Source organism: Jaculus jaculus, chromosome 1 (genome assembly GCF_020740685.1).
Source record: "Jaculus jaculus isolate mJacJac1 chromosome 1, mJacJac1.mat.Y.cur, whole genome shotgun sequence".
NCBI classification, from domain to species: domain Eukaryota; kingdom Metazoa; phylum Chordata; class Mammalia; order Rodentia; family Dipodidae; genus Jaculus; species Jaculus jaculus.
In genome coordinates, this window is record NC_059102.1 from 304,720,683 (window position 1) to 304,733,036 (window position 12,354).

General features: G+C 37.1%; 1 protein-coding gene across 7 annotated transcripts in view; it reads right to left on the reverse strand.

Annotated features, from left to right (window-relative positions):
- Nucleotides 1–12,354, reverse strand: part of Dnm3 (dynamin 3) — a 531,619-nt gene that overhangs the window by 32,680 nt on the left and 486,585 nt on the right. For all 7 annotated transcript variants that reach the window (XM_045142169.1, XM_045142170.1, XM_045142166.1 and 4 more), the window contains one exon: nt 8,946–9,110. In XM_045142169.1, the coding sequence (XP_044998104.1) occupies nt 8,946–9,110 (165 nt within the window). The remainder of the gene's footprint in view (nt 1–8,945; nt 9,111–12,354) is intronic.

A 12,354-nucleotide genomic window follows, 5' to 3' on the forward strand; every position in this document is an offset into this window, starting at 1 on the left:
TATAAGATGCATCTTTATAGTAAATATAAAAAACTGAATATGTGAATCAATGAAATATAGGTCCCAAGTACTTTTGAAACTTATAAGATTTCATTCTTACCATGTCATTAACATTTATAGATGCAGAAACAATTCAAAAATATTTATTTATTTGAGAGAGAGAGAGATTGAAAGAGAGAAAACAGGCACACCAGGGCTTCCTGCCACTAAAAACAAACTCCATAGGCATATGTCACTCTTTCATCTGGCGTTAGGTGGGTACTGGGAAACTGAACCCGGGACATAAGCTGTGCACACAAGTGACTTGAACTGCTGAGCTATCTCTACAGCCGTCAAATGTAGAAACACATTCAAGTAACTTGTGCAAGGCTAACCAGCCTTAAGTTAAATCTAAAATCTCCTGACTTGATGTCTCAGATTCACTCCACTTAACTACTATTGTACTAGTATTAAGTGCTTAAACAAGGCAGTGTATGTTTGATCATCTTACCACCTTCATTGCCACTGTGGTAGCAATGGAATCCAGGGCCTTGTACATATTAAACTCACTCTCTACCACTGAGCCACACCCTTAGCAAAAAAATCATTGTTTTAGAGTGATAGAGCAAGTATGTTAATTAACTTAAAGCTAGAAAAATAAACTGATTTTAGGTTTTAAGTTTTCTGTTACACACACACACATACACAATTTTTATCTAGGTTCACTAGATACTTGTTAGGCCAAAAGCATGTTTATTTGTTTTAAATTAAGAAGGATGACAGGATAACTTTGGGATGCTCAAGATATCTGGATTGAAGTTAAATTTGTAACTCAGAGATGACAAGAGTCTAAAACACATGGTTTCATTTTTAAAGGTATCAAAACATATAAACAATTCTAGTAAGACAATCAAAGGCTGGGGAATCAGGTCAATGGTTGAGAGAGATTGTATGAGGACTTGAGCTCCATCCCTAGCACTCACGTCAAAAGCCGGGAGTGACTGTGTATGCCTTTAACCCGGTGCTGAGGGGTTGGAGAAGAGAGGACCACTGGGGCTTGCTGTCCAGCCAATCTAACTGACAGGTGTAAGCATTAATTTCAGGGAGAGAAGTTGGAGAGCCATAGAGGAGGATGCTTTATGTCCTTTCCGATGCTCTCCTTGGGGCCCCACAGGTGTGCACACAGGGTACATACATATACTCACACATGTGCATATACTGTACCTGCACACACACCACATACTACACATACAGAGAGGGAGGAGAGCGAGAAAGAGGAAATCAGCCAAATCAGTCTTATTCTGGTGAAACAGCAAGAGTTCCCTACTCACATTTTGTAAACCAAGAGTGATTCAAATATGGAAGTAACAGAATATATGCTGTGTATTCAAGGAGCTGTCTTGTAGAAGGTTGTGGGATAGAATAGTTGTGGAATGTCAATTTGGTTAGTAAACCTGGGACTGAATATGAAGCCTTGAATGTTAATGAAAAGTGTTTGAATTATATCCACTTGGCAATATAACATCATTAAAACCTTTTTAATTCATGAAACTTTAATCATCATTAGAAAAATTAATTAGGCTGAGATTGGAAAGGAATTAGAAAGTGTACTAGCCGTTGGAAGGCTATTGTAGACTACTGATGAGATGCTGAATCTTATTTATCAATGTTTCAGTAGAATAACAAAGATACACATAGAAATGGTGTCATGATGGCAAAATCAACTGGACTTGGTATTTTCTATTAGAGAATGCCAAGGAAGAAAGGAAAAATCCAAGGTATCTCTAACATTGACATTTAGGTGAGTGGGAGAATAGCAAATCAAATGGCAAAAAAGAGTCACATGTACAGGAACAGAAGTAAATTTGGCTTTAGGAATATTTCATTCCATTCCTTGAAGATTTATTTATTTCTAAACACATGTCAATTGCCCAGGGAGGTATGGGCATTTGCACAGACCTTCCATTGCTCTCTCTCTCTCTCTCTCTCTCTCTCTTTCTCTCTCTCTCTCTGTGTGTGTGTGTGTGTGTACTTGGATATGTGGTGCAACTTAAGTTCAAAACCAGACAATTTTCCTGGCATCAATCATCAGTTGGGTTAAATGCCTTTGAAGCTTCCCATCTTGCAGGAACATCACTTAGGAACTATGAAATACAATTCAAAAGACCCTTCCAAGAATAGATTTAATGCATATATGAATTAAGAATCAAATGTGAAGCCATGAAACAAAATAACAAAGGGTCATTTCAGCATTCTGATCAAAGATCTGCCTTGGATTTGCCACATTAAGATGTTGCACACTGAAGCTTACTACTCATAACGATGCCTATGTTAGTAGTAGCCTAAAAGAGTACTGTTATTAGTAAGAGAGAAATTAAATACCTTGTTTGGGGGTTTGAAATGAGATAGGTCTGAGTTTGCAACCTAGCTTTGAAATACTTTGTGACCTTTGAAATTCAGGTTCCTCATCTAAAAATTGGGAATAATGGCAGTAGTTGTTGAGTGGAAAGATTAAGCAAAGAATGAACATGAGATGCCTAGCATATGGTTAGTGCACTCTGAACTACAGCTATTAATTTTTAGGTAGGCCTGATGGGTATAAGTAGAGAGGCAGGGGAACAATAGAGAACTACTTCAGTAGTGTAGCTAGCAAGTTACATACCTAAATATGGAGCACAGATGAACATTTTATTTGTATGTAAGCATTTAGATTCTCTGGCTAGCCTAGCTTTGTGATACTACAACTGGAGTTTGGAACAAAAATGGGGATGGGTAGCTAGGTGGGGGAGGAGTTTATAGACACTGCAGGAACTTTCTTAGCAGTTTGGGCATCAGTGGTACAACTATTTAAATTTTATTTATTTATTTGAGAGAGAAAGAGTGGTGGTGGGGGGAATGGACATGCCAGGGCCTCCAGCCACTGCAAACGAACACCAGATGCATGTGCCCTCTTATGCATCTGGCTTACGTTGGTCCTGGAGAATCGAACCAGGATCCTTTGGCTTTGCAGGCAAACGCCTTAACTGCTAAGCCATCTCTCCATCCCAAAATACAACTATTTAAATCAAGGACTCTATAAGACAGAGGCCAAATGGATCCCTTTTATGTGATAGCATTTATAAAATATCTCACAGAACATACCAAACCAATTATACTTGGATGGGTGATTTGAAGCAGTATTTATGCTTTTATTTATAACACCTTAGAACTTCAACAACTTTGTGAGATTCACAAAAATCTTCATACACAATCTCATTTCAGCGTCCACTCTCCAGGCTGGATAAACAGGCATTACTGCACCATGTCACACTGCTCACGGTAAAGGAATGTGGGGTCATTAAAAACGGTCCACATACTTTCCTCTTTCTTGCTTTAACCCTTTTCTTGCACTCAGATGCCTGGAACTTAAACCTTTGTTTTGATTGAGACCATTTTAATGCCTTCTCAAAGAGAGTTTAGTTGCTTTGGAGACCATTTTACTGAAATCTCCTTTAGATGGGAGGGTCTCAGTGTAGAACCAGTTTATACATATCACACATATGTAAAAATTTCACTGAGAAGATTAACTTTGTTTAGTTTAGGGGATGGAGATTTGCTTGGTTAAAACTATGACACTGGTCTCACAAGTCTCCCTCATTTACTTATATCTCCTTTCCTTTCCTTGGGGATTTAGTTCTGTCAATAACAAAGGAAGTTTTACTTCTTCAAAGAGTGACCTTCAAGGACTTTCAAAATGCAGGACAAAAGAAAGCATATAGAAAAACACACATGCTATAAGATTCCAAATGTCAGAGACAGGCAAAGCTAGTCTAGTATGTAAGGGAGTGCAGGAGTTTCCCTCTGGTGGGGACTGGTGATGGGAGGGCAGACAGAGTTCCTGGAACTTGGTGGGTCTGATCTTTTGCTGGAGCAGGGCACTACATTCTTTTTTTTTTTTAATTTTTATTTTATTTATTTAAGAGTGACAGAGAGAAAGAGGAAGAGAGAGAGAGAGAGAGAGAGAGAATGGGCACGCCAGGGCCTCCAGCCACTGCAAACGAACTCCAGACATGTGGGCTCCCTTGTGCATCTGGCTAACATGGGTCCTGGGGAATCGAGCCTTGAACCAGGGTCCTTATCCTTCACAGGCAAGCACTTAACCACTAAGCCATCTCTCCAGCCCATTTGCTGATGACATTATTGTATATGTAAGAGACCCGAGAGACTCCATACCAAAACTCCTGAAGGTGATTAACTCCTATAGCAAAGTAGCAGGATACAAAATCAATGCACAAAAATTGGTAGCATTTCTGTATGCAAATGACAAAGATATAGAAAAAGAAATAAAGGATATAATCTCATTTTCAATAGCAACAACAACAAAAAAATACCTTGGAATAACGTTAACCAAGGAAGTAAAAGATCTATACAACGAAAATATAAAAACTCTCAAAAAAGAAATTGAGGAGAACTTGAGAAGATGTAAAGACCTCCCATGCTCCTGGATAGGCAGAATTAACATTGTGAAGATGACAATCCTTTTTTTTAAAAAAAAATATTTTATTTATTTATTTATTTGAGAGAGAGAGACAGAGGAAGAGTAAGAGAGAAAGAGAGAATGGGCATGCCAGGGCCTCTAGCCACTGCAAACAAATGTCAGATGCGTGTGCTCCCTTGTGCATCTGGCTTATGTGGGTCCTGGGAATCGAACCAGGGTCCTTAGGCTTCACAGGCAAATGCCTTAACCACTAAGCCATTTCCCCAGCCCCAAATAAATAAGACATTTCTTTTCGAGGTAGGGTCTCACTCTAGCCCAGGCTGACCTGGGATTCACTATGTAGTCTCAGGGTGGCCTTGAATTCACAGTGATCCTCCTACCTCTGCCTCCCAAGTGCTGGGATTACATCCTTGACCTATGCAAACAGAACAAAGTTCTGGCATTAAAGATGCATTTTCCAATAAGCTAACCAGCATTGAAAATAACAGTTTACTTCACACACCTTAAAGTTGTGGGAAGTTTTGTAACAAGGGGATATTACTGACTTTCCACTAATTACTAATTAATTACTAATTTTCCATGATGGGACCCCAGGACAGTGTACAGTACCCAATTCAATTGTGAAAGGCCACCATGTTTAATGTCTGATTTTTAAAGTGGGATTTACAGAAATTTTTATATCTATTTCATATTCTGTGGGTTTATTTGAATATGAGAAACAATGCCTTAAAATTAGAAACATTATTTCTCATATTCCAATAAATGTTAGATCCTCAAGTAATATGAGCTTTCTGGAAAAATAACACTGTGGTCTAATTCTGTATGGGGAGGTGCCCTACAGGTTGCAAGGGCTGGCTTAGAGTTTTCCTTACCCAGCCGTGTGCACCGAGAGATGTCGAGCAGGATCAGACAGTAAGACCTGCAGTTCAGTCCTGACTCAGGACACCACTGGCTGTGTGATCTTGGCAAAGTTACCTAACCTCCCTGTGCCTCAATTTCTTCATGTGTAGGATCAGGCAAATAAAAAGTATCCCAAGAGTGGATGTCCAAAGGGATCAAAGGGAAAATTATGTGCCACCTTGCCACATATGTTTTAGAAGAAAGCTTGAGACCTTAATTCTGTGATGAAGAACTGCTGGTGGGGTGAGCTATAGAGGGGAGGCCATCAGCATGGGTTTGTTGAGGGCTGGGAGTATGTGTGTTAGCTTTAAAGCCCTTAGCAGAACCCTGCTGCTCTGACTTGTGGCCTATCCAGAGTGGGTGCCTGTCATAAACTTGCTTTCTTGGTGCCGCTGTTACCTGGTATGTTTAAGTAATGAAACAGCTGCTGCATTTCAATAGACAAAGGCTTACAGTATGTCTGAGGCCAGGCATTTACTGCCTGGCTTTAAACTCCTTAAACAATTCCATATGGAGACCTGAGTGGCAGAGCACTTAATGTAAACTTTCAAAAGAAACTGCCCACCAAATTCTGAACTTTATGAAAGCTGTCTGAAACATATTCTTTAGCAGAAGGCTGGACATCCATTCCCATTTCAAAGAGAAGAGGATATATATTTGTGTGTATGTATATATATATATATATATGGAGAGAGAAAGAAAAAATACCTGAAGGAATATCTTACTGTTGACAAAATGGGTGGAACTAGGAGTTAGACTATTTATTTCCAAATGTAGTTGTAATTGTTAATACCCTCATTTGAAGATCACCCCAAGTCAAATTTTAAGACTTCAGTAATATCTGTATGTCACTGTGCTGGGCATTTGCTATGTCTGTTTCCTAGTGCTCAACAGGGCACATCTGGAACAAAAAAAAGACTAGGCATTGAGATGCCATTAGAATGTGAGTACCTTGTTTTAAAAAGTTAGAGAATTATATACATAATGCAATATATATATATATATATATATATATATAATGTATTATATATACAAAATTGTATTTTATGTATTTTATTTGTTTTCAAAGCAGCAAGAGAACCAGTCACTAGACAAGCAAAACTCATTTCTGGTACATAAAAACCCTTAAATTTCCAATAATGACCATGATTATTTCAAGAGAATTCAGCTTTATCTGATGCCTTTTACCTTTTTCCATATTCCTATTAGTCTCTGCTTCAAGGTTTGACTTAGAAGAGCAGGTCTTAACTGAAATGTATTTTCCCATGACTCTTTGTGAGGTCTCTCTCAAAACAACTGGCAGAGCTTTACCTCCAAGGGTAATATTCTGTAGGTGGAGGGTTAGCCATTTCATTAAAATAAGCAAACACAGAAATGAGCAGTGAGGGAACTTACCCCCACACTTCTCTCTCTCTGTTTTTTTGTGTATAGGAAGTGGGGGTAGTATGTTTTCCTTGAGAAGGTGAAAGTGGGGTAGATTTTCAATAGCATTTTTTTTCTCTCTTTTAACTAATTTGTGTCAAGCTACCTCTTACAGCCATAGACAGGAAGTATGATTTCCTGTGCTGATGATTTAATACAGTGCAGAGCAAAGCGGAGCTGGAACTGAAGGCAATACTAATGACTCTCAGTAAAACAGTGGAAAGATAAATGATCCTTAATCAGGAAAATGTTTAAATAAGCAAGTGCCTGGATATACCACAGCAAAACAACCTGGATTCATTTAAGCAAAGTTAAGAGGGTAATTTTAAAGATACACAGAATATTTGTTTAGTACTTTAGGTTTCTCTAAATGGCTTGCAGCCACATTTATCATATACTGTGACAGTTCTGTGAGGTCCCTCCGGTTTCCCTCTGAAGTCTGCTCAGAGGGATGGAATGATTTGTTTCAGGTCACCCAGTAGACCAATCAGCCGAACACAATGATACAATTCATAGTTTCTACTTTTCCAGTTTATTGCTCACCTGCTGCTTTAACTTCAAAGCAGCCTTCTAACCTTACTTGAATAAGTAAAATGTACATGAAAATAGTTAAAAACAAGATTGGTCACCTGGGGTGACCAGTGCTGGGGCTTATTAAAATCAAGGAACACAAAATAGAAATCATAGACAGTGAACAGACCATTGTACTTAGAGATTTTGAAAAAAATTCTTGAAATATGGATAAGGGTTACCTATGCTTCTTCAAAAGTTAACCATATTAATTTCTTATATTTTCTGCAGTACCCTTATATCTTCTGGGATGCATGCCTAAATGAGATGTACTTACTATGATTAGTATTGTACATGTATAAGAGATAGTCACAGTAGGTAACTGACTTAGATTAAGTTAACAGTTCATAGTAGAACCAGGTTTAGAAGCCATGTTTCTCTTGACTTCTAGTTTATGGCTCTTTTCATGATTTTAGCATTTGATGTTGACTTGTTACAAGCAATGTTCATAATACACTAATTGTTAAACCAAGGATGGCCTAAGAAGATAGGTGGGAATAAAATATTGGCGTCTCTCTTGTCCAGGTTCAGAATAGCCCACTTTTAAAATGCCTTATCAGAGCCTTATTATCTAAAAGATAATTTCTCTACAAATACTCTATTATTTGCAATTTAAAAACTTAACTATGAAAAGAACCTAACAAGACTACATAGAGTATCAAATTAAGATTTCTACAAATAACTAAAAGTAGAGAGGTTGTATGTAATACAAATACATGGATGGATATGCTAATAGGATACTAAGAGGTCTGTGGTTATAGCTTCCATATCTTAGTAAAGCCAAGCTGAGCTGGGTACAGTGGCTCATGCCTGTAATTGCAACAACTGACAAGCTGAGGCAGGAGGAGCAGTATGAATTCAAAGCCAGCTTGGGCTATAGAATGAGACCCTTTCTCAAAAAAAAACAAAACAAAACAGCCAAGCTGACTGACTTCATATCCAAGAAAATAAGATAAGAAGACCTTTCTCAGGTGTAAATAGCATTTCATAGTTCATAGAAGATGAAAATAATCATAATGATATATAACATATATACATGAGTATAAGAAAAAAATGTATGTTTTTCCTTTAATCTCAAAGTCTAGGAACCAGAGCATCTGATTTTTATTACTGGCTTTGTAATTACAAACAATATGAAACTTTTGTACTCTATTATGAGCAAAATTGTACCCTTCTAAACGAGTTAAGGGTTGAAGAGATGACCCGGTGGTTAAAGGTGCTTGCTTACAAAGCCTATTGGCCTGAGTTTGATTTCCAGTTTCCATATAAAGTCAGATGCTCAAAGTGGCACATGTGTCTGGAGTTCATTTGCAGTGGTAGGAGGCCCTAGTGCACCCATTTTCACCCTTTCTGTCTGTGCCTTTCTCTCTCTCAAATAAATAAATAAAAAGATTAAAAAATAAAAAGATCTCATTAGGAACAATTTAGTACTGCAGCTAGAAGTTGTTTTCTCTTTCATTAATCAGTCACTTAGCTATTTGTAAAGAGAAAAAATATAAATCTAGTTAATATAGTTACCCAGAAAATATAAAAAAGGTATTCAGTTTTCAAACCAATGAGTTAAGAGGTTGAAAGGAGATAGTCTAAAATCACTTACATTATTGATCATAAGGTGCATTATTGTTTTTGGAATTAGGTCTCGGATGCATTTGTTGATAATTGACATGTAGGAGTCTACAAGGTTGCGAATGGTCTCCACTTGCCTCTCCAATTGTGGGTCCATAGAAAAGTTTTCTGCTTGGCCATTCTCATCGTTTTCAGTCTAGTTGAAATGAAACAAAACATGGATTACCTCATATTCTTTCAGAACACCACCAACAAAAAACCCATACATCAGAATCAACTTCTTCTTAGCATTGTTGGATGTACAGAAGTATATAGTAACATCTTTATCCTATCTTCCATCAATTCAAAAAAAAATCAGAATCCTGCGGTTTTATTCTACTTTAGCTTGCCACATTCTATCAAAAGCAAGTATTCTAATGCTGAATGAATGTTGCGATGAACAACCAAATAAACAGTGCACCTAACAATATACCTCTAGAGAACAATCTAATCTTAAGACATTTGTAAGCTGTCCAGAGGACTGTGTCCAAACAGATGGTGCAGATGTGAACCTCTGGAAGGAGTCTCCAGGGAACCTATAGATCAGAAATAACCTTGATGCTGGTCCGGCACTATTAGGTCTGCTCTGGATTGGATCAGCCGAGGTTTAAAACTCAATCTCTTAGGATTTTCCAGGAGCCCAAAATAAGAGATATAGAAGATAATTCATTCTTCCATGCACTTGGAAATTTTTTAATAGAAATTCATGCCTCTGTCATCACTACTAAGGCCTGGCTCCATTGTGAAACACTGACCATTTTTCACTTCCAACTTGTTAGTCTTTGAAGAAATCAGAATCCTTTGATACACAAAGATCTTATTTGTGCACCAAGAGAGAAGCATCTGTTTTCTATACTATATGACTTGAGTTAATTAATTCTGGCTTATCTACCCAGAGACTGGACTGGAATGGCATCTTCAACATTAAGAGCTGTCCTCTTGGCTTGGCATTGAAATAAGGTTAGCACAAATGGTTTCTATTTCAAGTCAGGTTGGGCCATCTAAACCCCAAAACATGTTACAGAGATTGTTAGTGGTTCGGCTACTCTAGTATTTGGAAAGATTTAATTATGAGTGTAAGAAGGGGAAATAATTTATTGCTTCCAACATTGGCTCAAAATTCTTTTCTTTGGAAATGTACACACTTTGATCTGCCAGATTTTCAATCATCCACTCAGCTCTAGGCAAAAGCACTGTACTAAATAACTATATCTATAAATGATGTCTTTCATTTGGATCAATATACACATGTGAAAGGCATGTATATAGGCTACAATGTCATCAATGACAAAGAAATTTATAATCATCTATATATCATAAATATAGCTTTTTGCTCACTCATTCAAAAAAAATAATGCTATCAGCTGCCCATTATGAGACTAGGACTCCGTGCTTTGGGTTAACAGTATAAAGGAATTTGGGGGGGGGGGCATCTTACTGGTACAACATCAAGGTAGAATGAAATATTCAAGATGTTACTTGTACTGTTCAATCTCTTTAAAACTGGTCTTGGTCACTGGAGGAATTAAGTCTTGTATAGTTCTTATTTTTGTTATGAGTTTGTGGTATGGGTACTTAGAAGGTAAAAAAAATAGAGAACAAGACATTTACAATTTAGATCTCATGGAGAATTACAAACTATCTACATATATTTTATACCTCCTTGTTATCTACAAGTAATTCCATATGTGAAACCTCTTTTCCCACCACTATTTCCTACCTGTGAAGATCTTTAATCTCTCAAACCAGCTCCACCATACAAGTTCCTGGTGTCCCTAACACCCTCTAACACTTCTTCCTTGAACTTCATTCTTTCACGTGCTTTTATATTTTAACATGCACCTTGGCTCTAAGCTTCTTTCCTACTACACTCTAGGATCTTGTTTATCTCTCCCTCCTCAGAAGCCAGTATGGATTTTAGCATATTAGAGAAGGAGAAATGGGTTTGCCAAAGTCAGGGAAGCTTCCCCAGGGCAGAAAAAGAGTTTTTATTATATTTATTTATTTACTTACTTAATTACTTTGAGACATGGTCTCAGTCTGTAGCTTGGGCTATCCTGAGCTCATTATATAGACCAGGCTTGTCTTGAACTAATGGAAATCCCTCTGCTTCAGCCTCCTGAATTCTGGGATTACAGGCATGTTCCACCATGTGTTGTTTTTTGAAAAAAGGTTTTACTATGTAACCTTGACAGGTCTAAAATTCACTAGGTAGACAAAGGCCTCAAAACAAGTTTTGTGAAAAAAATATTTCCCATATAAAGCAATAAATTTCTCATAATGGTGACAATATAATTCAGTTTGTTTCTCTGTTCTTAAACATGCTTGAATTTTGCCATTGTATTTAGCAATAAAATGTGATGGTATCTCAGCATCAACCTACTTTGTCTCTCAGGAACATCTGTTCAATATCTATCTTGTTATGGAAACCACACACATTACATGGAAAGCTGTGCAGCTGTGTTTAGGAGGTGGGCACTATCTTGATTGTCAGTCTACACAAGAACACGCTGAGGCTCTGAGAGCTGAAATTTGTGCGTGGAACAGAAAATGAATGTGATTTTAAGTGAATTTTTTCTTTAGGTGCAAAAAGAGAAGTATTAAACAATGAAATATTCTTACTACATCAAATCAATTTTTGACACAAAATGATAAATGTAAAAAGAATTTCTATGGAGTAGATGTCAACTTCTGATTTTTAGAAGTAAATGACTAAGCTGAAAGAGAAAAACAGAATCAATAGCATACAATAGATATATTTTCAGGAATATTAAAAACCAGGACAATCACTTTCGCATAGAAATACTCAAAATACTCAAAAAGTTTCTCATTCCACACCACACTTACCATTTAGCCTTGATTCACCTTTTTTGCTTATCAAAACATTTTTATATTCTTAGGAATCAGAAACAACAACCGAATGGTAGCAAACTGCCTGTATTTGCTGAATAGAAAAGTAATAAAAAATTTAAAAAAATATCTGAATTACTAAAGGACACTTCAAGATCTAGGCATAGGCAAGGCTTTTCTTAAGCTGACTCCAATAGTTAAAGAAGTAAAACCAAAAATTAACAAATATTGCATGAAATTGAAATATTTATGCCACAGAAAAGGAAACAATTTAGTGAAGAGATAGCCTACAGAATGGGGGAAATACCATATGTCATATGACAGGAAACTAATATCTAGAATCTATAAAGAACTCAAACACTTAAACACCAATAAACTCAAAGCAATAGTCAATAAGTGAGCAAATGAAATGAGTAGACATTTCTAAATGGATGACATACAGATGGATAATGGCTCCTTGCAAGTACTCAATGTCCTTAGTGATCAGAGAAACATATGTCAAGACTATATGGGAATACTATCACACCCCTGGTAGGGTTGGCTCTCCTCAT